General features: G+C 40.9%; 2 protein-coding genes across 4 annotated transcripts in view; both read right to left on the bottom strand.

Moving 5' to 3' along the window:
- Window position 1: 1 nt before the first annotated feature.
- On the bottom strand, window positions 2-14,712 carry LOC133457408 (pleckstrin homology domain-containing family N member 1). Of its 2 annotated transcripts, none has more exons than XM_061736658.1 (11): window positions 14,582-14,712; window positions 10,641-10,767; window positions 9,308-9,454; window positions 9,004-9,090; window positions 6,397-6,484; window positions 6,168-6,304; window positions 5,178-5,324; window positions 3,239-3,325; window positions 2,910-2,985; window positions 2,701-2,777; window positions 2-484 (listed from the first exon to the last, which is right to left on the bottom strand). In XM_061736658.1, exons 1-11 carry the CDS (start codon window positions 14,674-14,676, stop codon window positions 353-355), a joined length of 1,200 nt encoding a protein of 399 aa, XP_061592642.1. In that variant the 5' UTR covers window positions 14,677-14,712; the 3' UTR covers window positions 2-352. The 2 variants fall into 2 exon arrangements, with proteins under 2 accessions (XP_061592642.1, XP_061592643.1); XM_061736659.1 differs by having other exon boundaries at window positions 2-480.
- Window positions 14,713-15,721: 1,009 nt separating this feature from the next.
- Window positions 15,722-26,644, bottom strand: part of ttll10 (tubulin tyrosine ligase-like family, member 10) — a 28,290-nt gene continuing 17,367 nt past the window's right edge. For both annotated transcript variants that reach the window (XM_061736656.1, XM_061736657.1), the window contains 7 exons: window positions 26,175-26,260; window positions 24,923-25,109; window positions 23,543-23,714; window positions 22,006-22,146; window positions 19,320-19,436; window positions 19,148-19,241; window positions 15,722-16,247 (listed from right to left, as the gene is read on the bottom strand). In XM_061736656.1, the coding sequence (XP_061592640.1) occupies window positions 15,736-16,247; window positions 19,148-19,241; window positions 19,320-19,436; window positions 22,006-22,146; window positions 23,543-23,714; window positions 24,923-25,109; window positions 26,175-26,260 (1,309 nt within the window). In that variant the 3' untranslated portion in view covers window positions 15,722-15,735. The remainder of the gene's footprint in view (window positions 16,248-19,147; window positions 19,242-19,319; window positions 19,437-22,005; window positions 22,147-23,542; window positions 23,715-24,922; window positions 25,110-26,174; window positions 26,261-26,644) is intronic.

The raw sequence follows: 26,644 nt of genomic DNA, 5'->3' as shown, positions 1-26,644 counted from the left end.
ATGTAGTACGTGAGTCTTTTAAATGTTTTATTGGAAAAGCTCTACATACAGGTATGTACAGTTTCTCGAACCCTATCTTCCTGCTCTAAAATGTGCATGTCTAACATTTGTGCAGCACAGTTCTGCTCTTAAACTGGGTCATGACTTCATTTCCACTTGTTCCACATGAAAGAGAGCTATAAGCATACTTTCCATCCTTTTCAAGTGACGAAAATCACCCAAATATAAGAGATTTAGTCTCCTCTCCGCTGCATCTAAGAACTGTGGCACACATGGGTGAAACACATTATCTACACGGTGTCTTAGATTCGTAATTACAGTGAGTTTTGAGGTTTCCCTCCAGTCCGGAGGGTCAGCTGCGTCCGTTGATGCGATACTGGTCGGCTGCTACGATGGGCTCCCTGGACTCCTTCCTGCACCTCTGCAGCTTCGGCAGGATCGAAGGCGGAGCCTGATTCACAGTAACGTTGCTGTTTCGGTCTGGCTGCGGATCAAAGGCAAAAATCAAGTTTCTGCAGAGTTGATTCACGGTTAAGCTGTCAACTTGGTACAAGAAATTCAACACGTGGATTTACCTCAATCAAGTTGGTGGAAAAAAAAAGAGCTCAAACAAGTACGACACTCCAAACTTTCTCGTAATCTCCGCCTCTAATTCCACTACTAAGCAACGATAACAAAACACATCCAGAAATAATGATGAGCCAAGACTTGAGTGTTTAATTGTCATCACAAACTAAAACTTGTGGGGGCCTGTAAGTTACAGAAAGATCTGTCTAAAACCACCAGTTTGCTCCTTCAAGCTGCAGGCACTTCCTCCTTGTAGTAGAAACATCTATGTCAAAGGTTGTACATGGTTTTATTTTTTAAAATGAGCTGATTACTACTCTTAAAATTGTACTTCACATTTGTTTATGTTGTATTGAATTCATTGTGAGAAACATGGTGAATGAAACGGGTTCATAAATGATGTGAACCCCTTGGGAGGAACTGGTTTTTCTGCTTTAATTTGACATAAAATGTGATCCGATATTCATCTAAGAGACAACAGACAAAACCAAAACAATGATATTTTCCAGTGTCTATATTGAACAAGTCCATCAAACATTCACATCACGACGTGTGTGTGAACGCACAGACTTCAACTAAAGCATCCAGAGAAACTGAGTGCAGCTGCAAAGGAGATCACTGAAGACGTGATTCAGAGTTGCTGAGCTCCCTGAAGCAGGAACGGGACGCTGATTCATCTTCACGTCTTTAGGTCTATATGGAGACAGTTTGGCAGAGTGGCCGGTCTTCTCAGACGGCGACCTACGGCATCTTTGGAACCAGAGGTGTCAAGTAACGAAGTACAAATACTTTGTTACCTTACTTAAGTAGAGATTTTGGTTATCTATACTTCACTGGAGTAATTATTTTACTTTTACTCCTTACATTTTCACGCAATTATCTGTACTTTTTACTCCTTACATTTTAAAAACAGCCTTGTTACTCTATTTCATTTCGGCCTTTAAAAAAAAAACTATCCAGTTAAATTGCTCCATCCGGATAGAGTGAATTTGGTTGTGGTTGTTTCAGATGTTCTTGTCCAGTTTTGTTCTTACATCCGTTGCCTCAGATTCCTGCAACTAAACTTGGATGTTCATTCCAATAAAGGTTAGGATAAATGATAACATGCCTCTGAAGTTTGACTTTTTGCACCATTACAATACTTATAGGCAACTAGTCATCATATCTCCTGCTCTCTGAAACACATGTTAATGGTCAATAGTACACATATATGGTTCTTTAATATATTTGCATTATACTAAGATGCATTCATTTTCAATGGCTTTTGTCCTTAATGGCTTTTTTACCCCTTACATTACTTTTACTTTTATACTTATACTTAGTTTTGAAACCAGTACTTTTATACTTTTACTCAAGTAAAAAACTTGAGTTGATACTTCAACTTCTACAGGAGGGAAGAAGCTGCTGTTCTCTAAAAAAATTAACATCGGTGCATTGCATGATGTTTAGCAACATTGGGAGCCCTCAACACTCCAGAGAAAGTGGTTTGAGGACTTCCTCATATGAAGAGAATCGAAGGATTGACTGGCATCGTCCCAATTGGGTACGTCACTGAGGGGAAAACCAATCCTCAAGTTTACCAACATGTCCACCATGATAATACCAGAACCAAAGCTTAGTGTAAAAGTAAAAAAACGAAATCCACCATAGAAGAAGTAAATCCACTTTTCAAAACAGCCCAGACTTGAACCTTACAGAGATGCTGTGGTGTGATCTGAACAGAGCCATTTACACCAGTCATCCTACAAATCCGTCAAGCAGTTCTGTAAATCATCTTGAATTGAGGAGAGTGCGTTATTGCTAAAAGAGATTAGAGCAGCTCCATGGGTTCCCTTCTTCCTCCAGCACTGTAAATGTTTACTACGTTTACCCAATATCACATTTTGTAGCAAACAGTTGTTGAAGATAAACACTTGATTCCAAAGGGGCTCACATACTTTTGTCTCACCATTATAGCAATATTTGATGCAATATTAAAAGTTTGAATGCTAAGGCCGTAATCCTGTGATTTCACTCAGCTTCTCTGACCCTCCAAGCTCCTTTTAGCTTTTTATTTTATTTCATTTTTATTTATTTTGCTCGACATCTCTTTGAGGGGCTGCAAGATTTAAGAAAAACATGACACAGTCTCACCTGCTGCAACTGGAATATCCAGTTCTGGTAATCCTCCAGGCAGGTGCAGGAGACCTGCAGGGGCTCCGTCAGCTCCCCTGGGACAAAAACAGTCATTAGAAGTGAATCACTGCACCAAATTCTGCTCATTCAGGTTAAATGCTGCAAAGAATAAATAGAAATACAACATTCAGCTAAAATGCTCTGATGTCATGTGTGTGCATGTTTACCTGCCAGCTCAAACTCCAGCCGTCCAGGCAGCGCTGACCGCTCCACCGCCTGAACGCTGTGTCGAGCCAACCTGCCCTGTTGGAAGAAAAACACGTCTTCATGCATTTACTCAACCATAAATAATTAATTTCATTTAAGGGAACGACAAACATTCAACAATGAATGCAGCAGGTGTGAGTTATAAAATGCCCCCCCCTCCAGCTCTATCCGTCATGTGTCAAAAGAACAAACCAATGTTAAGCCAATGATTACTTAGACTCAAAGGTTGTACCGCAGCAGTCGAGGAGGTGTAATTATGGATTTTTCACTGAGTATATTTACACTTTACCTCATATTTCAAATTCAGGCGCTGGCTGTCAACAGAAAGCAGCAAAACATCTTGAGGAAAGAGGACCATCAGCCTTTCTTGGAGTCCCTACAAGAAACAAGGCCAACAATGTCTCAACACCAAAACAATCCAGCAAATTCAGACAGAATATTACATTTAAAAACAACTAATGGGCATTTCACCATATTATACAGTACATACTATACATGCTCATCAATAAGGAGAAAGAAAGGGAGACAAGATAAGAAGTAACAATTGGTCTGAACGGGAAGGTGTGACTCGTTCAGGAATCTTTGCTCACTATCAACTGATGACACTGACTTTGACTTTTACGTGACACATTTTTACAGTAAGTCATTCGAGAGAAACCAATTTAAACTTGAAGCTGGCTGCCAGGATCAGAAGTAGCTGCTGTTGAGTAAGGCTCAGAGGTGGGTAGTAACGAGTTACATTTACTCCGTTACATTTACTTGAGTAAATTTTGGGAAATTTTGTACTTTTAGGAGTAGTTTTGAATCACTATACTTTTTACTTTTACTTGAGTAGATTTGTGAAGGAGAAACTGTTACTCTTACTCCGCTACATTAGGCTACATTGAACTCGTTACTTTTCTTTTATCCCTTTTATCCGCGTACGCGTCAATCTCATGACATCACTGAGTGATTCTTTGGGGAAAATGTTTGTTTTTGCATGTTTTGTCACATATACAGACTCAAACACACACACAAAGTTTCTCTGAGTTCATGGGCTTGATCTAGTTCTACCTGGTTAAAAAAGTACAAAGGCTTGAAATTTTGTGCTACTTGTGCTTAATTTATTTTTTTATTCTGTTATTTTATTTATTTTATTATTATTATAGTACTTGAATTTACTTTAAGATTATTTTAATTTAATTATTTTTTATTAATTTTAATTTATTTTATTATTTTATTGATTTAATTTGCCTGAAGATGATTATTTTTTACTTTTGTCTGCTTGAATGGTTGTGTTAAAAAAATAAACCAGACGTTACTCAGTACTTGAGTAGTTTTTTCACCAAGTACTTTTTTACTTTTACTCAAGTAATTATTTGGATGACTACTTTTTACTTCTACTTGAGTCATATTATTCTGAAGTAACAGTACTTTTACTTGAGTACAATCTTTGGCTACTCTACCCACCTCTGGTAAGGCTTCATCCCTAGACTCTTCCAGGCCGACTCAGACCTGGTTGATGGAGTCTGTTAGTCCATTTAAGAGCTCAGCCAGCCATAGTCTTTACAATATCAATGATTATTCTCTCTTACGCTTTTTACTCAGAGCTCATAGTTCAATTCTGTATCATATCTTTGAATTTCTTTCATCATAACTTTCCCTGGCATACGATGGCCCTAGGTGGGAAAAAAAAAACTTTAATATTCTTCAAATGTCTCCTTTTTTCAGTTTTTAGAGGTTACCACAGCAGATCATTTCAGTTTCCATCATCCCCTCTCTTCTGTGTCTTCCTCTGTCACACCCTCCGACAGCATCCCCCTTTTCACCAAATCCAGTCATCTTCTTCTTTGTGTCCTGCCTGGTGGCTCCATCTCCAGCATCATGTACGTGTACAAATCATCACAATCTAGTGTAAAACAAACCAGCTCTGGCTCTTCCTCTGATGTGTTCATTTATAATCCTGCCTATCCGTGCCGCTCTGAAGTAAAAACATCTTCATCCCTGCTTCCCATCTCCTGTTCAGTGCTGCTGCCACAGAGGACGGCTGACCGCAGCAGCGTTTTCAAAACCTTCACTCTTCCTAATACTCTTCTATCACAGATACGACAAAAGTACAAAACAGAAGCCAAGATAGAATATTTGAGAACTGATGGCAACAAAAATGACCTCAACTTGTTTAGTCCTGCAATCACCCTGCTCTGGTTGGACGTGCCAGCGTGAAGACGGCACCAGAGAGTATTTCCTACCTGTCTCTGAGTGTTGATGATGTGGACTATAGATAGGTATCCTGGCTGACCCATGTGCTGGACGGGCGAGCCCTCCCACTGCCATATTGGAGCTTGCAGCAGGTACTTCCTCAGCTCCTCTCTTTTCCAGGGTTCATCACATGGCAGCTAGTGGAGAAAGACACAAGCAAAGAGTAAACAGCAAGTTAACCTTTTTATGTACACTTGAAAAAATCTATTTCCCAATTCTAAATCGATTCTCATATTAATTCCTAAAAATCGATTCATATGTCTAAAGATAGATTTTTTTTTCCTTTCTTTTATTTATTTATGTATTTTTTTTTTCATCATTACATTACAACTTTTGGTTATGTTTTTGTTTATCCCCAAAAAAGGAATGTTTTGTTGGACACGAGAATAATTGGTGCAAGGTTTTTGCCTTTAAATATGTTTAAAGGTATGAAAACATTAAAGTGTTAGGTTATAATTGCATAAATTGTCTTTATTTCATTACTTTATACACTGTCTTGGGGTTACATTTGCAAAAAATGCTGAAAAACCAAATGCTCAAAAATTAAAAACCAAAATAGACCGAAAATGGAACAAATAAAAACGGAATGTGGGAAAAAATAAAACCGATTTCATCCGTCTCTGTTTGCTGCCCTGGATCTGTTTGGTAATTCTGACCCACATGATGTTTCTGAAAGCAGTTCTATCAGCATTCTGGGAGCTGATTGGTCCTTACAGCATCATTAGCTGCCAATACTTGCTGTTTAATCTCAATATAATACTAGTAGTAATATTTTGCATAACTACTGTCATATAATTCATGCAACAGCTCAAAAAACAGTTTTAATAACACTAACCCAAATCAGTATCGGAATCGAATCAGATCGAATCAAATCTTGATAATCGTTTCTGAATCTTAAGAATTGGAATTGAATCGATTCTTGACATTTAAATCGATCCCCAGCCCTACTTGTAACCAGATGTGCCACCGCCGGTCCTTACGAGGTAGGAGAGAGCGCAGTGGGACGGGCTCATGGGTTGGGCCATGGACTTGTATCGTCTGTCTTCGATGTGCTGCATCCACTTCTGCAGCTCTGCAGCACTGGCACAAATGAACACTCTGGAGTCCACCATTGGACCTGGATGAGACAGGGAACAGCGTAAATCACCCTCTGGGCGCGACGCGGAGCTGCCACATGTTAGCTGAGCTTGGATGTTTCCACTGACTCACTGCTGATCTCAAACATGTGGGGTGAATGCGGCGTGTTCGACTCCAGGGAGACGGCTCGGAGAGAAAGTCCAGAAAGTGGAAGAGTTCCCTGCAGGAAGGGAGGAGGCAGACATTGTATTTGTTGTTCAGCTTCTTTTAGATTTAAGTGCAGGAACCTTCCATCGAAACACATATTCAGTTCCATGCTGTGGTGGCAGAAGGAATGATTTATATTTGGAATTAAATATGGGCATTTTTATAACTTAACCCCTACTGAGAACCTAACATCTGCATGTTTCAGCTAGTTTTACTATCTTCTTGTGTTTCTAAAAAGCAGAGGCGTCAAAAGTATTCACATTCATTACTCAGGTAGAAGTATAGATACTAGAGTTTAAAAATACTCCTGTAGAAATTGAAGTATCAACTCAAGTTTTTTACTCAAGTAAAAATATAAAAGTACTGGTTTCAAAACTACTTAAAGTATAAAAGTAAAAGTAATGTAAGGGGGAAAAAAGCCATTAAGGACAAAAGCCATTGAAGATGAATGTATCTTAGTATAATCCAAATATATTAAAGAACCATATATGTGTACTATTGAGCATTAACATGTGTTTCAGAGAGCAGAAGATATGATGACTAGTTGCCTATAAGTATTGTAATGGTGCAAAAAGTCAAACTTCAGAGGCGTGTTATCATTTATCCTAACCTTTATTGGAATGTACATCCAAGTTTAGTTGCAGGAATCTGAGGGAACGGATGTAAGAACAAAACTGGACAAGAACATCTGAAACAACCACAACCAAATTCACTCTATCCGGATGGAGCAATTTAACTGGATAGTTTTTGTTTAAAGGCCGAAATGAAATAGAGTCACAAGGCTGTTTTTAAAATGTAAGGAGTAAAAAGTACAGATAATTGCGTGAAAATGTAAGGAGTAAAAGTAAAAAGTCATCTGAAAAATAATTACTCCAGTGAAGTATAGATAACCAAAATTTCTACTTAAGTAAGGTAACAAAGTATTTGTACTTCGTTACTTGACACCTCTGCTAAAAAGTGTAACACACACAGGACTTGTGCATGGAAGCGGGCCACCCTGACATGAGGGTGGAGCTGGGACCCACTGATCACCCTGAGGTGACTGGTTGCAGCATAGATCATACATCCCCACCACACAGTGACCCCACCTTCAGCAAGGTTGATATCCATGAAATCGGAGAAATTCTTACATCAGATCAGTATTTAAGACTCAAACGACAGACTCAGCAGCAGCACAGGCTCTTTGGCAGCAGATCTATGGGCCGCCTTGTGGTCAAAAGTTGTATTACAACATAGGGTGGCACAATAAACCCAAACCTCCCCCAAAATGAAAATAGAGGCGGTCAGAATGAAGCTTGCGGATGGGAGGATGTGAAAATGAGCCAAGAGGTAAAAACAGACCAAGTAAAACGAGAGCATCCTGCAGCTCTACATGTTACAACAAACAATAATCATCAGCTGCATCATCAGCTGACATAGAGCAACAGCTGTGATTGGTCTGAGGTTGCAGATTAACATCTCTCTCTCTCTCTGAGAAACTGCATGGGTGGAGAGCATGATACAGTTTCACTCATCAATAACAATCTCAACGCAAAAAAAAATACTACATACTACAAATGTTTTTTTGATGTCAAAGTTTTAACCAACTCTCTCAGATGAAGAAGTTGACACTAAAGGGGGAAAAAGACACTTTACTCAATTGGATGTTAGGACTAAGTTAGTCAAGATGATATTCTTGTTGTTTTACGACTTTTTTATGTCGATGCTGTTTCAATAAGGTTGATCCTTGAACCTGACGAAACGCCTGACATGGGTATAAAACCACAGATACACATTCACATGTAAACACACCAGCTCACATTAAATGTAATTCTTCAGTGAATCATGTGTTCATTTCTAGTTTATTTGCATGTTAAGAAACAAACAGCTTTAGTTAAAAAATGTATGAGAAAACTCAGGATTTTATGCATTTGTGCACAAAACCCTTGGCCAGAACGGGTTAATGGGCTGATACTTGGTGCCTGTTTTCCTCCACACTCCTGTTACATGTTTTTTTTATGTTCATCACATCAGAGGATTTTGCTTCTCATGGTCTGAGAGCTGTTCAAGTCCTTTGGCAAGCTTCCAGCAGGTCATGTGCCTTTCGCTGAGGACCAGCTTCTGTGCAGCCGCTCTCCCATAACTGCAATGCTGATAGTTGCTCTAAGTTTCCTCCAAATCCAAAAAGATCTGGTTCTGATCTACTGTGAGTATCAATTAGCTGGTTACCTTCCTGAGCAGACCCTTGGTCCAGGATGAATCAGTTTGGCAGCCTAGTATAGGAAATGTGTTGCTTTAAGTCTCCAGTGACTACTCCAAATCCCCATCATCTGCTCCAGTTTACTCAGAAGTTTGTCTCGTGCTTTTTTCACTTGCTGCTGGACACAAACAGCCTGCAGCTGCTGAATTTGATTTCCAGCAACCCGCCGCGTTAAAATGCAGCAGATGTTTTATGCAACACCGCACAAAAACTCTCATATCTGTGCACAAACCCCAGGAGTTTTAAATCTTTCGAATGCTGGTGCAGATTTTGTTTCAACATAAAAGGGTTACCTCATATTTGAAGTCTTGTCGAGAGTGATCCAGGGACAGGATCAGCAGGTGAAAGGAGAACAAGACCAGGAAGTGTTCACTGGTTTCCTGTGGAGATGAAGTGTTGATCAACTAAGCAGTTTGATTATTTCACAAGGGTTGCTTTTTTCTGCTTCATCAGATGCTGCATCACTTGTGTGTTACAGGCTTTTACAAGTTTGTTTCATGTTGCCCATTTGGGAAGCTGCATGAATCCAGCGGGCAGATTTCTGCATAAAACTAACTTAAATTAAATTTGGCTTTCTTTTTTGTTTGCCGTTTTTACCTGCGTGTAGCTGTTATAGACGGACACCGGGGAGGAATGGATGATTTCTCCGTACATGTGGGCCGGCTGACCCTCCCAGCCCGTGATGGGCTGCTGGGAGTAGATCCTGTGGTGGAGCTCGTCTCGGCCTCTGCCCCACAGCACCACCTGCAGACACGAAGAGCCATCAGGACAAACCTGCTGCTGACTCTGGAAGTCTTGAACTGGCTTCTCTTTTCAGGTTTTCATTTCCCCCTTCTCACCCTTTGATGTCACTGAGCAAAATGTTGCACAAATGTCATGCCTGACTTTGATGCCCACGAGTCTTTAATGAAGAAATCCTTACAAATCTAATCTAAATGACTAATCTGAGTAATTTTTTTTCTTAAAAAGAGCTTATGTCAGCTGGTCATTTTCACATTTTTTGGGAATGTCCAAACATATCTTCCTATTGGATAGACATAGTGAAAGAGATCAGATCTATAATCAGCTCAGAACTTATTTTCAATTTTAGTGCTATCTATTTAGTAAACGTACTAACTGGACTGAATAAACAGGACAGATACCTCTTACAAATATTATTAGTAGCTAGTAAAAAAGCAACAACCAGAAAATGGCTGAGTAAAGAATCTCCTACAATCCTTGAATGGATCGAAATAGTTAATGAAATCTATAATGTGGAACGATTGACTTTTTCTTTGAGACATCCTACCAAGAAAGGTGAAAAATACTGGGAAAAATGGAAGTCCTATTAGAACCTAAAATGATTTTCTGTATATGTGTTTGGTAGAAGAAATATGCCATTGTTCTTTGTATTTCCCCTCTGCACAAAAAGAATGGACTTTTGAGTTACGAAAGAATGGGAGACATCTTCCTTGGTACGGAACGCTTAGGATCTACATGAAACAGAGTGAAGGATCTAAAATCCTCTAGCACACATGGACTCTAAGGACCTAATATATTTTGATAAAAATGTAACCCAGACCCATCCAATCTTGTTTCTACAATATGCATTTCTATAACCTGTGATGACCCTGTCTGTCTTATGTTTTGTTTTTGTTGAAAAACTAAATAAAAATAAAATATATTTAAAAAAAGTGTTAAATCCCACATTTGTTTGGCCTCTCCCCTCCTTTTTTATTTCCTGTAAAATTTGAATCAGCGCATGCAGATAATTCAGATGGAAACTCCAAGCATGTGCACACAACACAAATAACAGAGTGGAAACTGTTGGTCCTCATCAGACCATATCTTGTCTGTGGCTTTATGCAAACGTGTTTCGATATGGATGCCAGGACTGAAAGCAGCTGTTGTTTCATGAATGTGAAGTGGTGTTGCTTGGGTTTAAAGGAACCTCTCTATCCAGGTGTCGTATTGAAGGCTTGCGTGGTGGCGGTGGAGGAGGCGGCGGCAGCTTCGGCTGCTCATCTCTGCTGCTCTTCACCGACAGCTGAAGTCTGGCTTCCCCCAAACTCCACACGCTGGAAGGATGAAAATGTATCAGAGCACAAAAAAATCAGGTCTTTGATTAGGGCAAGTCAGATGGTACAGACACATACGGGATCTTTAGTCAACTAAACCTAAGATGAAGCACAGAAACAGGAATTAAAACAGGTCAGCAACAACCAGAAGCTGCTAATGAACCACATTTGATTAACTGATCTCCAGCAAGTGTTTAAGAAAAAAAATAGAAGTTTAGTTAATTTCCTGATTTGGTGTATTCATGTGTGTGCTAACAATGCAAAGAAGGAAGGATATCAGCAATCTTACAATGTCTTACAAAAGCAGTTATTTGTAAATAAGTCAATTTTCAAACCAAACCAACAACAAAAAGATTGTTGATTTGAGCTGCAAGACCACGGTGCTTTGCTGTCACTGACCTGAAATGACATGCAGAAACAATAAAATGATTCTGAACATGGCAGCAAATCTACACTGGAATGGTTTGTAAATGGAAGAATGAAGTGGCCGTAATGGGCCAAAGTCCAGACCTCAAGCTGGATGAGATGGGAAGACATAAATAAACACATGCCTGCAAATGTTAACAAAGTGAAGCAATGTTGCAATAACAAAAAAAAAACTGGCAAACATTTCTCATCATAAGGTGTACTTTTCTTTATTTTCTTGTTCTTCCTTGACCTAGTAATATATTTTTGTTCATCAGGGGTTGTATTTCACTTGTTTTCAGAGCTGCAAGGACACAAACTTTATTATGTCTTGGTGCAGGAAGCCTTGGAGTCGGGTGGAAGAGTGCTGCTTCTCCACGCAGCTGCACACGTCAGAACATTTTCTCAGACGCTACAGAGCAGCAGTCGGCCCACAGCGGCTGCTCTGTGGTCTCAGAGCAGCACAGATGTGGGTTCTTGCAGGTCGTGCTCAGTACAAAAGCTAAAGAGTCTGCTCTGTTTGGTGGCTGTGCACTGTAGGTTGGATCCAAATTCTTCCCTGTTTATGTTTGCGAAACATGTGCATGCTTTGGCGAGCTGCAGCCCTCGCCGGGCCAGTAGACAGATAACTTAGTGAACAGCGTGAGATCTCAGTATGAACGACACGTGCACCTCCTGCTGCACAGCAGCAGCCAGACTTAATCAGATTATGATGCTCAAAGGCAAGACAGACCCACGTGACAACCTCTCAGAGTTACATTTTGCAGCCTTTGCTTCGTAAAGATATAAACAGTACCGCACATTAGTTCAAAACGAGGGTCATTTTATCTGCATGCTGTATTCAAAAGAGGCTTTTTAGCTTTTGAAGTCCTGGGTTGTGTTTTTGTTGTATCTGAAAGCCATTCTAAAAAATAACAGCTCCTCATGTCTGAGGCCACACTGAACATCCTTGGGCTCCGTGGATAAGAGACGCCTGGAAGGATTCTGACATGCACCAGGCCCCCTTATCAGAGTTAGAGTTTAAAAACCTTAAAAAAAGCAACAAAAATAATGGCATATTCTGTGCAGCTAATGAAAAGTGCCTCCCTAAAATATGGATGCTACCAAACAATCTCTAAACAACTTTTATCCTCAGAAGAAATGAGCCAGAAACATGGCCTCCAGGGGGACGAGGACTCAGAGATCTTATGAAAACATCTCGTTCCCCCCTCAGTGGCACTGATCAGAACACAAACTACTTCTCGTCACCATTAATACGAGTACTTTTTTTTGGTTTTACTCTGCATCAACATGTTTCCTATATGAAACTTCTGTGGTCACTTTTATGAATTCATCTTTGCTTCACGTGTACAAGTTTAGTAAGACAATCAGATGTGATGAAGGTGTAGTCTTTTACCTTTAATTTCAGCTGTTTCAAAAAATAAAGAATGAAACGTTGTTTTCCATTTCAAGCAAAGTACATCTACTTTCAGTGGTTCTGACATAATTGTAAAAGCATTTTTTTTTTTTTTGTTTGCATATATATTAATGGTCAATACCATGTTGGTAACAACCTAAGGCATATATATATATATATATATATATATATATATATATATATATATATATATGCTTTTTGTCTTTTTTTTAAGACTTGGTGCAAAATCCTCCATGGAGAGGCTTTCCCAGACCTTCACTGCAGCCACATTCAGTTGCAGCTTGTTTGTCGGTCTTCTTGTACTCAAAACAAGATACTCGCTTAAACATTGAGTAATATTTCATTTCTTTGCTTATAAACGTTTTCCTCTCATGATCCAGTTCAGATCATTATCCATTTGCAGTGTGACACACTGTCACATCAGTTTTGCATCATGTGTCTGAATGTGAGTTGACAGGAGAGTCCTGCACACTTCAGACTTCATCTTGCTCCTTCTGTCAGCAGTCCCGTCATCAATAATCCTCAGTGAGCCCGTGTCTTTTGCAGCCATACATGCCCGTACTATGACACTGCCTCCACCATGTCTGACACATATGTTGTTGTTTTTATACCATAAACTGTTTTCTTCTTTCCCCACACTTTACTCCTCCCATCAGTTTGTCTTGGTTTCGTTTGTCCAAATGATCTGATTCCAGAGGTTTGTTCTTTTGTTGTTTTTAGATGTTTTTTTTTTTGTTGCCCAGTTTAAATTGAGTTTCCTATTCTTGAACATTTTGAGTGCTTTTCAACCTTCTTATGAGTCACTTTTATTGAGATCTCCTTGGACTTTGTTGGTAGTTCCAGTGGAACAGCAGCCACATACCAAATATCTGATATCAGTTCAAGATCTTTGAACCTCTTCATTTGTATGACAATAATGTGGAAATGACTCACACTTAGCTTTTAACTTATTTTCAATTGGTTCTCCAAATATTTGTGAGCCCCTGAAAATCTAGTACTATACTGTACCTGGAAAAAAAAAAAAACAACTGTACTTCTTGAATGGTAAGCATCATATTTTGGTGAAAACCTACAGTCATCAGATCCACTTTGGTGGAAAAACTCTGTAATTTGTCCAAATACTCCTGGACTTTGCTGTAAGTCTCAATAATTAACCAGCTACCCATAAAGAGCAATAGCTTCTGTTTGTGATTAACCTCTCGCTAATCCCCCGCCCGCGAGTGACCAAAGACTCGTCCCGCCATTACTCTGCATTAAACCTCTCCACGCTCCAGCCATTGTCTTACGGTAATCTGCTAATCACATCAGTGCAGCGTCACTAACTTCCCAAGTTCATGTTGAGTAAACAGAAGCCAATTAGCTCTCCTGTCTTCTGTCTTCTGCTTTGATGATGAGTAAGAATCATACAGAAACCTTGCTGTTGTGCAAGTGTTTTACTCAACCACAGAAGCATACTGTCGCTGAGAACACAAGCAATAAATACGTATGTCCTGCAAACTACACGACTGAGTTTTGGAAAAGATGACAAAGCTGTTGTGCTCTTTGTTCTCACCTCCCAAATGTGACACGTCAAATGCCAAAGTAAACCACAGACATGCTCTTTTCACCTCAGAAGCTATCACTTCCTCATCTCTCTCACAACAAACTCTTTTAAATAAAAAACTTTAACAGAATTGTGGGAATCCCTGTTTCCTTGTATGTTTTTCTGCACTGCAAAAAAAACACCTGTGGAAATAAGTTTAATAATCCTTCAAAACTGGCTTCTTTTAAGCAGGAATATTTCTGCTAGTGAGGTAAGAAACTTTTGTTGACTAAAATTCTTCAAAGTAGCCAAATAGCATAAAATAATCTTTACATTTTCCTGAATCAAGGCTTCTTCTTTTCTTTTTGTTTTTAACTTTCTTAGAAATTAGTTTTTTGCAGCGTATAATGCCCCCTGTTCACATATGAATTTATTTTTAGTCACCATCAAACATAAAACCTGTTTCTTACCCTAAATTGTCCCCGGACAGCTCCAGGAGTTCGATCTCATCGGGGCCCACTTCGTCCACTCCCGTGTGCCTCTGGGTCACGCTGCAGCATCCCATGACCGGTGAGGAGTGTGTCCCGCTCAGCCTCGCCTCAGCCTCTAGACCAGACACTGGACACCATCTGCCGAGGCAATCATCCGCACGGTCTGTGTCTGTGCCACACTAAAACCAGGGAGATAACATGAAACTGGGGGGTGGTTGGCTTTAAAAGAGGATATTATGCACTGGAGAAGAGGAGGAGGAGGTGGTGGAGGGGGGCTCGGCTCTAGTTCCCTCTTTCTTTTTGGCCAGAACGTAGTGAATATTTCCGTCAAAACCTGAGGTCAAAAATGTTAGCGCTTGAAGAGAGAATGAAGATAAAAGTGAGACGCTTGTGTCGAGTTGCAAGTTGCTCTTCCTTCCTGTCAGTTGACTGTCTGCGGAGGTCTAAGCTGCTTCCTTTACTTTGCTTATTTTGCTCCCTGAACTCATGCTGGGAACCTGCTGACGCTTCGGCGTGGCAACTAAGTAGTCGTTTGAACTGTTGCTGAGACAAGATGACTGATTGCAGGAGAATTAGAAGGAAAACTCTCCCGCCTCCTGGCTCTCTGGTGCCTGCAGCCTCGGCTCTGAGGGGCATGTGGGTGAAGCAAGCCCCGTGTTGGGAAAGATGTGGCCATGCTTGCCTGCGTTTGCACGCTCCCAGTCTGAGTATGGAAGGTCAGGTGAGATAATTATGAGTTATGACACAGAGAGGTGAAGGGCTGCAGTCAAAACAAGCTGCAGCCGCTGTGCAGCGCAGCCTAGCGTTGATCTCCCTGGTGGGAGGAGGCGCTACACACAATCCACACTTACTGTGAAATGATGCAACCTGCTGTAAAATGAATAATTAGTGCTTTTTTTAATTTCACACTTGCTGCTGAATTGAGAATGAAGCTTGTGGTCAGAAAATGTCTTTAAAATGTAATTTTAAAGAAAATGAAACCAGGAAAATGTGGAAGATAAATTCTTTCTTTATTGCGGCTTTAAAGTTTTTGTTCCCAGCTCCTATTTGATAAAATTATTAGCTTTTTTTAGATAACATCTGTTTCCATGCATCACACTTCCTCTTTTCTCTCGCTCTGTGTAGTCTATGTGTCATTTTTCTCTCCTCTGTGTCCGTGCGGTAGGCGTGGCGTCCGCGGGGACGGCCGCCTCAGTCTTTGTCTGCTTTGCATCGTTTGTAGCTTTTGAATGACGCTGCAGAGCACATTTCATCAGCTTGCTCTTGTCTTTGCTTGTTTCGCCCCCAGTGGTCTGCAGGCTGCTGCTGCTGCTGCTGTGCAGAAGTGAGCCCTCACTGTTTCGGCGGAGCGGTGAGGTGATGGAGCAGCCCGACTTGTAAAGCATCCTTCCATCACCTCTTACTGGGGCATTTGTATGGTTACCAGGGGAGACCAGTGCCACCCTCCTACTCCTCCTGGGTTTGCTCTTTCGGCTCTTGTTGGTGGTTTTCTGGCCGTGCCGTTTGCAGGCCGTGATCCGGCTGCAGGCCAGAGCAGAACCAGGAGTTGAAGCTCCGTTATACAGCAGCACAAACTCTCTCTGGCGGTCCAACGGTAGCAGCGCCTGGCCGCGACGACACTTGCTGAAGATCTCCAGGGTTAAATCTAAAGACCAGAAATGGTACAAGCATTTAGAGCCTTGACCTGGCTGTGTATCTAGAAAAAAAATCATCGGGTTATTCTAGGTTTTAAAATGAGCCCCAGATGAACAGCGAGATGAGAAATACGGCTCCATCTAATCATTCTTTTTTTATTTTAGGTCATGGTCAGCTCAACCACAGACAACCACCCAAGTCATCTGACTCCCAAACAAACCCGTATCACCACATCTTCCCCGTCTGTGCTCGACAGTTGGTGTCACACGTTTGTGCTGATAAAGCATTTTCATAAAAAGCGTCTCAGTTCTGGTCTTTTCCGCTGAAAGGAAGACTTGAGATTCGTTCTGAGACATCTTTGCAAACCTAAATCACGTTTCTTTGTTTTATATAAAGAGGAGAGGCTCATCCAAGTAAAGCTTACTTTCTAAGCTGAAATTTCACAAACTTTTACACCCTAATTGTGGCTGTAGCTTGTTTAGTTTAATTTTGGTTTGTTTTCAGCTTGAACATCTGGTTCAAACCTCAAATTTTTGGTTACATAAATGAATGATAGTATATGGTGTGTGTTGTTATTCATCTGTTTACCTAAGTTTAAGTATGAGATATATAGTTGTTTTTCTACTATTCCCTGACAGACACATTTATACACAAAGATAATTTTGAAGATTTTTTTTTTTTTTTTTGATTTGTTTGATTATTGGAGCATTTCACAAAAATAAAACCGTATCATAAACGTAGCGGAGAAACAAAAATGCATTTACTTGATTGAAACGTGACCCTGACGACACGTCTCTGCGTCAGAGGACGAACAGCTTGGGGTTTAAGGCGTTTAAAATCTTCTGATTGAAAATCAGGAGAATATAAATTCTATACAGAAAATAAGAAGCCAAACACATATACTTAAATAAAACATCCAACATTTCCCTCTTAAACAGAGTAGACAATGTTTACAAAGTATAATGCATAATTGCATGTACAGTCAGTCCGGAAAGTATTCAGAACGCTTCACTTTTCCCACATTCTTTTATGTTACAGCCCTATTGATAATAGGAATAAATTCATTGTTTTTCTCAGAATTCTACACAAAATACCCCATAATGACAACATGAAAGAAGTTTTGTTATGATTTTTGTAAATTTATAAAAAATAAAAAACTATAAATATCACCTGTGCATAAGTATTCAGAACGTTTGCCATGAAGCTCAAAATTGAGCTCTGGTTCATTCTGTTTCCACTGATCTCTCTCAAGTTGTTTCTACAGCTTAATCGGAGTCCACCTGTGGTGAATTCAGTTGATTGGACTTGATTTGGAAAGACGCACACCTGTCTATATAAGCTCTCACAGTTGGCAGTGCATGTTGCAACACAAACCAAACATGAAGTCAAAAGAATTGTCTTCAGACCTCCGAAACAGGATTTTTTTCCAGGCACAAATCTGGGGAAGGGTACAGAAAAATGTCTGCTGCTTTGAAGGTCCCAGTGAGCACTGTGGCCTGCATCATCCTTAAATGGAAGAAGTTTGGAACCACCAGGAATCTCCCTAGAGCTGGCCGCCCGCCTAAGCTGAGCAATCGGGGGAGAAGGGCCGTAGTCAGAGAGGTGACCAAGGACCCGACGGTCACTCTGTCAGAACTCCAGCGTTCCTCTGTGGAGAGAGGAGAAACTTCAAGAAGGACAACCATCTCTGCAGAAATCCACCAATCAGGCTTGTATGGTAGAGTGGCCAGGCGCAAGCCCCTCCTTACTAAAAAGCACATGGCAGCCCGACTGGAGTTTGCCAAAAGGCACCTGGAGGATTCTCAGACCATGAGAAAAAAAATCCTCTGATCTGATGAGACAAAGATTGAACTATTTGGCATGAATTCCATGCGTCGTGTTTGGAGGAGACCCGGCACCGCTCATCACCTGGAGAACACCATCCCTACAGTGAAGCATGGTGGTGGCAGCATCATGCTGTGGGGGTGTTTTTCATCAGCAGGACCTGGGCGACTAGTCAGGATTGAGGGAAAGATGAATGCAGCCATGTACAGAGACATCTTTGATGAAAACCTGATCCAGAGTGCTGTTGACCTCAGACTAGGACGACGCTTCATCTTTCAGCAGGACAACGACCCAAAGCACACAGCCAAAATATCAAAGGAGTGGCTTCAGAACAACCATGTCAATGTCCTTGAGTGGCCCAGCCAGAGCCCAAACCTGAATCCCATCCAACATCTCTGGAGAGATCTGAAAATGGCTGTACACCGACGCTCCCCATCCAACCTGATGGAGCTTGAGAGGGTCTGTAAGGAAGAATGGGCAAAACTGCCCGAGAATAGGTGTGCCAAACTTGTAGCAACCTATTCAAAAAGACTTGAGGCTGTAATTGCTGCCAGAGGAGCTTCTACAAAGTATTAAGCAAACGTTATGAATACTTATGCTCATATGATTTCTTGTTATTTTTATTTTTAATACATTTACAAAAGTCACATCAAAACTTCTTTCGTGTTGTCATTATGGGGTGTTTTGTGTAGAATTCTGAGAAAAAAAATGAATTTATTCCTATTATCAATAGGGTTGTAACATAAAAGAATGTGGGAAAAGTGAAGCGTTCTGAATACTTTCCGGACTGACTGTAATTTCAACTGTTCTGACATACAGTGATTTTGTAAATGCATTTTATAACTTTTGACCTCCGGAGCTTAAAACGGCAGAACAAAGCAGCTTACAGGAGGTGTCACCCTCTGAATTTGTACTACTGTACTATAACACATCTGATAACGGAAACTGCAGCTGCACAGACGGTTGATTCAAAATAAAGAGAGCAGTGAGAACTTGGTTAGTTGAGAACCACGTTATGCTGACAAAGGCATTTCCAGTGTGTGAAACCGTGTTAAGAAAAGATGATCATGTGAAGTGAGAACTAACCCAGCGTCTCCACGACGGTGCTGGGTATCACCTCCTTCAGAACCCCACAGTTTGTGTGCAGAGCTGGATTACAGTTCATCTCCAGCAGCCACACCTGCAAAGAGCACAGGACGTCACGGCTGATGCTGATGCTGATGGACTCCAGCCTCCGTTCAGGTGTTCACAAACCCACCTTGAAGTCCTTGTCGACCATGAAGTCGCAGCCGATCAAGTCAAAGAACCCCAGACGGCAGTCCAACTTGGACTTCACCGCCAAGAAACACTGGGTCATGATCTTCTGCATGCGCTTCTGGGGCGTGAAGAAGAAAAATGTCAGTCCATCATCCGCTAGGGATCCCCACACGGATCACCCCGCAGCAGGGGGGAGAACGCATTGTACTCAATTTCAGGTTCTCACTGATTTAGAGGCTTCAAAAGCAAGCATGTTTACCTCTTACTGTCTGTTACTTCTGCATGAAACGTTTTGTTTTGTTCCGTTTTATCCTGCAGGCCCAGCCTGCTTTGACAGGTCAGCCTTCTCATTGAAATGTCATGGACGTGTCTATTTTTTATTTTTTTTAACCTTTATTTCACCAGGAAAAGAAACCCATTAAGATTAAAAATCTCTTTTGCAAGGGAGTCCTGGCCGCAAGAGGCAGCAAGATTTCAGATATTAAAATTTACAGAGGTGTGATGTAAAATATTAAAATCAAATAAAATCAAATGAAACAAAAAATGGAAATAATTTAAAACAGTTACAAATCAGAGATGTTGTCTCAAGTGCACTCATTCTGGACTTAAAATCACTCAGTGGAGTAAGTTCCTTTTATTTTTAGATCCTTTTGAAGTTTGTTCCATGTATAATTTTTATTTTTTTTTTATTTAATTTTTAAATTTAACATTTTTTATTTACCCAGGCAAGCAATTTAAGAACAAATTCTTATTTACAAATGCAGCCTGAAATGAGGGGGGAAAGGATGGGCTTTCTAGAAGGTGCTTCAAGATGCTGAAGACCCGACGACCCGTCCTCTTATTTGGACGGTGGACTTGGTTACGTTACAGAGCCTCTTTTCTCTCCCACATTTAGTGGCAGGTAAAGGGAATCATGTTCATCGTCTCATTTAAATGCAACGATCAGCTTGACCTGTGTGAAAACGGCAGACGTGCTGCTCAGAGATCAGAAGAGGGAGCCAAACTCCCCGGTTGGCTCAGGTCCTCATGGGATCACGAACCGGCAGGATGTGCCTTAATGAGCCCGGGTAACAGAGGCCCCACCCTGCCACCCAAAGGACCCGCTGCCGACGTCCACGCTGCCGCAGGACGCTGGCAGAGGTTTGCTCCCCAGTGGGCTGTCGCTGTGTGGTAGAACCAGGGAGATCTACTGACGGAGCCTTCTACAAACACCAGGAACCTGGACCACATTACACCGGTCATGAAATCACTACACTGGCTTCCAGTGAGTCAAAGGATAGAGTTTAAAATCTTACTGCTGGTCTACAAAGCACTGAATGGTCTTGGACCAAAATACATGGTTGATCTGTTAGTTCCTATGAAGCTCCCAGACCCCTGAGGTTCATCTGGATCTGGTTTGTTGTGGTTCCCAAGAACCAGAACCAAGCAAGGTGAGGCAGTTCAGTTATTCTGCTCCTCACCGGTGGAACAAACTTCCTGTAGACCTGAGGTCTGCTCCAACTGTCAGCTCCTTTAAATCAGGCCTAAAAACACTGAAGCGTACTCCTAAATTCAGAGGTGTCAAGTAACGAAGTACAAATACTTTGTTACCTTACTTAAGTAGAAATGTTGGTTATCTATACTTCACTGGAGTAATTATTTTTCAGATGACTTTTTACTTTTACTCCTTACATTTTCACGCAATTATCTGTACTTTTTACTCCTTACATTTTAAAAACAGCCTCGTTACTCTATTTCATTTCGGCCTTTAAAAAAAACTATCCAGTTAAATTGCTCCATCCGGATAGAGTGAATTTGGTTGTGGTTGTTTCAGATGTTCTTGTCCAGTTTTGTTCTTACATCCGTTCCCTCAGATTCCTGCAACTAAACTTGGATGTACATTCCAATAAAGGTTAGGATAAATGATAACATGCCTCTGAAGTTTGACTTTTTGCACCATTACAATACTTATAGGCAACTAGTCATCATATCTCCTGCTCTCTGAAACACATGTTAATGCTCAATAGTACACATATATGGTTCTTTAATATATTTGCATTATACTAAGATACATTCATTTTCAATGGCTTTTTTCCTTAATGGCTTTTTTCCCCCTTACATTACTTTTAATTTTATACTTTGAGTAGTTTTGAAACCAGTACTTTTATACTTTTACTTGAGTAAAACACTTGAGTTGATACTTCAACTTCTACAGGAGTATTTTTAAACTCTAGTATCTATACTTCTACCTGAGTAATGAATGTGAATACTTTTGACACCTCTGCCTAAATTAAATACGTACCTGCTGGACTCTACTGCCCTTACTTTTTAGCAACTTCTGCTTTTTATTATTTCTTTTCTTATCATTTTATTTGTTATTTACTGTTTAATTGCGTCTTGCCGCTTTTAATGTTGATGCAAAGCACTTTGAATAACCTTGTGTTGAATTGTGCTATACAAATAAACTTGCCTCGCCTTGCCTTGCCTAAATGTCAGGCAGGTTTTTTAATATCAGACAAGTAGACAAGATTAAAAAATATCAGTGGAAATGAACAACCTGAGTAACATTTCTTTTGAACCGGTGCGTGCTCAGACAGGAATGACCTCATGCCTAACGAACTGACTAACTAACCGAAGGCCCAATTAGCTGAGAGCGCCAGGCAGCAGCTCCACACCAGTAATTGGTCCCTGAGAGCGACGGCACTCACGGCAAAGGCTCCCAGCACCCAGTCCCTCTCCAGGCCCTTGGCAACCCGAAACCTGTCGTTGACATAGGCGTTGAAGGTCTCCATGGACCACACCGTGTCCTCCTTCAGCCGGCCGTACTGAGGGTTCTGCTTCTGCACGTGCTGCAGACGGACAGCAGGGGGACCACACACACGTGCAACAGTCAGAGGGAGCAGACACAAGCCGGTCCACTACATCCTTCCAGTCATGTTTAAGAAGACGGGGCCAAGTGTGTCAGAAGTGCATGACATGACAAATATGTGGTAACCAGTTCATCGGGTGGAACCTCTAACTGACTCTATAGCTTAAAGGAACAACATTTATCTATGACTTTTGTACTAAACTGAATCAAATAAACAGGAACTCAACATCAAACGTGTGGCGTCAGCAGTACTCGAGATGAGGGGGGATGAGGGGGGATGGCATCCCCCCTGAAATAAAAACGGTCCAAATCATCCCCCCTGTAAAACTTTCCATCCCTTATGTCATTTCATCAATGAATGTGGCTTTACTGCTATTTCAACATTTAGAGTCATCACCAGAAAAATAACACCAGAAAAATGTGACAATTTTCACCTGTTTCAGGTAAATTTTCACTTGAAATAAGTAGGAAAATCTGCCAGTGGAAGAAGATTTATCTTCTCATTACAAAGAAATCTTGTTCCACTGGGAGATTTTTCTACTTATTTTAAGTGAAAATCTACTTGAAACAGGTGAAAATTGTTGTTTTTTCCAGTGATGAATCTTGTTTTAAGTGTAATGAGATTTTTTTACTAAAATGAGACATTTTGACTAGAAATAAGACAAATATTCTTGTTAAGATTTTGAGTTTTTGCAGTGATCCATTTTACTTATCCTGTGAAGGACAGAGGCATATTGATAAGTTCAGAAAACTGTATTTTATTTTTGTGTTTTGATGTTTTTGATGTAAGTGGATATTTAAAGCTTACAGAAGGCTGCATTTAACTGCTGCTATGTCATTCCTGCATCATTTCTGCAGCTGTTTCGGTCAGTGCTATTATTTGTAATACATTATATTATTTGTAATCAGCACAAATTATCTGTCCCCATATGATAAAATCCACCATCCCCTCTGAATTCTTTTTACAACTCGAGTACTGGGCGTCAGTGATGCGTTTTAGTTAAGGACTGTTGCAGGGAGCTGCACGTACAATTACATCATACGTCTTTGGCATGCAAAATTAGTTTTGTAATAAAAAAATAAAAAACAAAACATGCTCCTAAATTAAGTTTGCTTCTGGTTCCTCTTTTTGTTTCCAGTATAGATACAAACTATCCAGTAGATGCAGAGCAAACGCAAAGGTCTTCTCTGGACTGATTTCTTCATATGAAGTACAACTTATTGGATCGATTGCACCAGGAAATCAAAACATTACATCAAGTTTCATTTACAAGCATTGCTGGAGTTTTAGTGCCAAGAATGAGTTCCTCATATCGACCTGATTTCCAAAAATGAGATGATCCAGAGTTGCTGTGAGCCAGACTGATGGTCTGTACCTGGTTGGTGAGGTGGGCGGAGAGGTTGCTGGAGCCGAGGTCGTAGACGTCACAGGTCAGCCGCACGTATCCGTGGCGGAAGAAGACCATGTAAGGAGCCGTGCAGGCGATGAGCAGGTAGGAGCGCACGTCGAACTTCCTCCCTCCCAGAAGAAGTGGATTCGTGATGTAACTGAGGAACAAGTGGAAGTCTGACTTCAGCCGTCTCTGTTACTGCTTATCCTCTCAAGTTTACCAAACTTTAGACATGTTTTCATTAGGGCTGAGTATCGATTCAAATGTCAAGAATCGATTCGATTCCGATTCTTAAGATTCAGAATCGATTATCACAATTTGATTCGATTCGATCCGATTCGATATTGATTTGACTTAGTGTTATTTAAAATGGGGCAGCACGGTGGCTTAGTGGTTAGCACTGTTGCCTCACAGCAAGAAGGTCCCCGGTTCGACTCCCAGGCCCAGCAGGGGCCTTTCTGTGTGGAGTTTGCATGTTCTCCCCGTGCTTGCGTGGGTTTTCTCCGGGTACTCCGGCTTCCTCCCACAGTCCAAAAACATGCATGCTAGGTTAATTGGTGATTCTAAAATTGCCCGTAGGTGTGAGCGTGAGTGTGGTTGTGAGCATGGTTTGTGTGTATATATGTGGCCCTGTGATGGATTGGTGACCTGTCCAGGGTGTAACCCCGGCCTCTCACCTGAAATGAGCTGGGATAGGCTCCAGGAGACCCCCGTGACCCCGCAAGGGATAAAGCGGGTATAGATAATGGATGGTTATTTAAAATGTTTTTTGAGCTGTTGCCTGAATTATATGACTGTAAAATAACTAGTAAAATAATAATTTCACAATAAGTATTGTGAAATAACTAAGAAATAAATAACTCAAACAGGCCTTTCAATATCCATTTAAAGTGCAAAAAAAAAGAAAGAAATTGCAACAGTTCATGCAGTAAACCAATCATTTTAGCTTGTCTAGTTTATTCTCTCACCACGCACACATATTGGCATGAAGCACCTGGCATTTTTCAGAAGTGTCATGACCAACTGTGTGTCCGACTACTGGGATTAAAGTTCACCGGGCGAAAATGTAATGATGGGAAAAAAAATTTTTTAAATTGATCTTTAGACATAAGAATCGATTTTTAGGAATTAATATGAGAATCGATTTAGAATCGGAAAATCGATTTTTTCAACACAGGCCTAGTTTTCATGGCTCTTTATTGATTAACTATAACCTGGATTGTTACTTCTCACCTAGCGACAGCTGAGATCCAAACAAAACTCAGAAAATACAAATATTCCTCGTTTTTTTTCTTCAGATTTCTTTGAAGCTGCATTTGTGCAGATTTGAGACTATCGTGAATCATTTTTGAAAAGTTCACCCACTGCTGGACGATGAGGGCCTGAGCCTGGCGCCGGCTCGGCCTCTTGTTGGCCTGGCCGTCCTCCACGCGCTGCAGATTCAGCCGGAGAGCTGCCGCGTCCTCCTGGCTCCTGAGCAGGAAGATTCCTCGGCCCTGGTTCAGGCCCGTGGGCTTGCAGATCCAGATGCAGCCCTCATTCACGGTCAAACCTGCCAATGGCAACAAGGTTACATCAAACAAAGGTCTTCTTTACCTTTGTGTTTGCTCCCCCACTGAGTCACTTATTCCCCTTTATCCTGACGCTTTTATATGACTCTCTTTATAGCTTTATATGAGCCCTTATGGGAGACACCCATCCACTTTTTAAGTGTTTCATTAAGCACATACTTTGTCTTGTGAGCTCATACAGGTAATAAAGTATTCTCTTCCTTAAAAAAGTATTCAGGCGTACTAGTCGCATACAAGTGATGATGCTCAGAATCGCCAGCTACAAGCTTTCTGATTATTTCAGGTTGTAAAGAACTGTACGGGAGTGACTTATGGACAGATTTGACTGCAGACTAGTTTCAGAAGTGTACACATGTTTCTGATCCCTTTTGTAAGGTTTGGGTTCGTTTCAGTTTATTTTCTTTTATCTTGTCTTCTCGTCCACAAGTTCATCCATCAGTGGGAAATAGAAAGCAGCTGTCCTGGTCTCTTCTTCCTGTTTACTCAATGATAACCGTGTTTGTCAAACCTGTACAGAGCTTGTCCTGATACTTTGCGCCTCTTTTCAACAGATCAGTGTAAACAAAGTGGTTATTTTCACCTCTCATCCTTGTCCTTCAAAAAGTTTGTTTTATTTTATTGAATGTGTTTAATTTGGGGGGGCTTGGTTCAGGGGTGCAGCAGCACCACATCCAGACCATGCCGAGTGTTTTTCTCCTGTTGTGTCTCAGCCCTGCCCTCTGCTGACTCGTCGCCACGGCAACAGCACGCTCCCTTGGTGATTTTATCAGAGCCTTATGGGAGCTGAAGTGCATTATTATCCCGCGTCCTCGGGGCTGTTGATCAAACACTCACCAGGGCAACTGTTGTCGCAAGGACCCAAAACTTCTCCTGTTACATTGTCGGATGCGTGAAGGGTCAAGTTTGATTGTTAATGATTATAATTGTCATTAAATCAAGCCTGCAAACTAGAGGGAATCCAGTTGGACTGGTGCTGTGTTGTTGTTGTTTCGGGACACTAGTGTGCAGCAGGTTCGTGTTTGACGGCATGTGTTTGGTTGTTTTACCGTCCTGTTGGGAAAAGAAAGCCTCCCTCTCTTCCCTCACATCCATGCGGAAAGTTGTGGGAATAAACGTTTCCATTTTCAGCCTCCTGTAAAGTACAATTCAAGAAAGGAAAGGAAAAAAATTGATGTTTGAACTGAGCTGCCTGAAAATACCTGGGGGGTAGAATGTTAACATGAACAAAAATAAATCATTTAACTGCTTATAGCCGTATGTGGGCTTCAGAAATGAGGAAAATGTCAATTCCAGCATCTAATTTTTCATCTACATACTGCAACTATTATGGTATTAATCTGCCTGTCACTAATACATCTAATGCTAATCGATGTCTTATTGTGCCCTGCTTTGTGAGATTGGAGTTATTTTGTCCATATACAGGTAAACTTAGAGGAAAAAGTGTCATATACTGTAGCGTTATTGTCTAACTTTTATAAATTATGATTACAGAAAGTGTTTGAACAAGGTGTGACAG

The sequence above is a fragment of the Cololabis saira genome, chromosome 12 (assembly GCF_033807715.1).
Source record: "Cololabis saira isolate AMF1-May2022 chromosome 12, fColSai1.1, whole genome shotgun sequence".
In the NCBI taxonomy this organism is placed as follows: Eukaryota; Metazoa; Chordata; class Actinopteri; order Beloniformes; family Belonidae; genus Cololabis; species Cololabis saira.
This window is presented reverse-complemented; position numbering and strand designations above follow the sequence as displayed.

What these genes read in the sequence shown, in the direction of transcription:
- LOC133457408 (XM_061736658.1), bottom strand. Translation starts at nt 14,676, where the DNA reads ATGGGATGCTGCAGCGTGACCCAGAGGCACACGGGAGTGGACGAAGTG. An exon ending in CCACATGTTTGAGATCAGCA is followed by an intron (nt 6,305 to 6,396) that starts GTGAGTCAGTGG and finishes TGTCTCATCCAG; the next exon opens with GTCCAATGGTGGACTCCAGA. An exon ending in GCCTGAATTTGAAATATGAG is followed by an intron (nt 2,986 to 3,238) that starts GTAAAGTGTAAA and finishes TTCTTCCAACAG; the next exon opens with GGCAGGTTGGCTCGACACAG.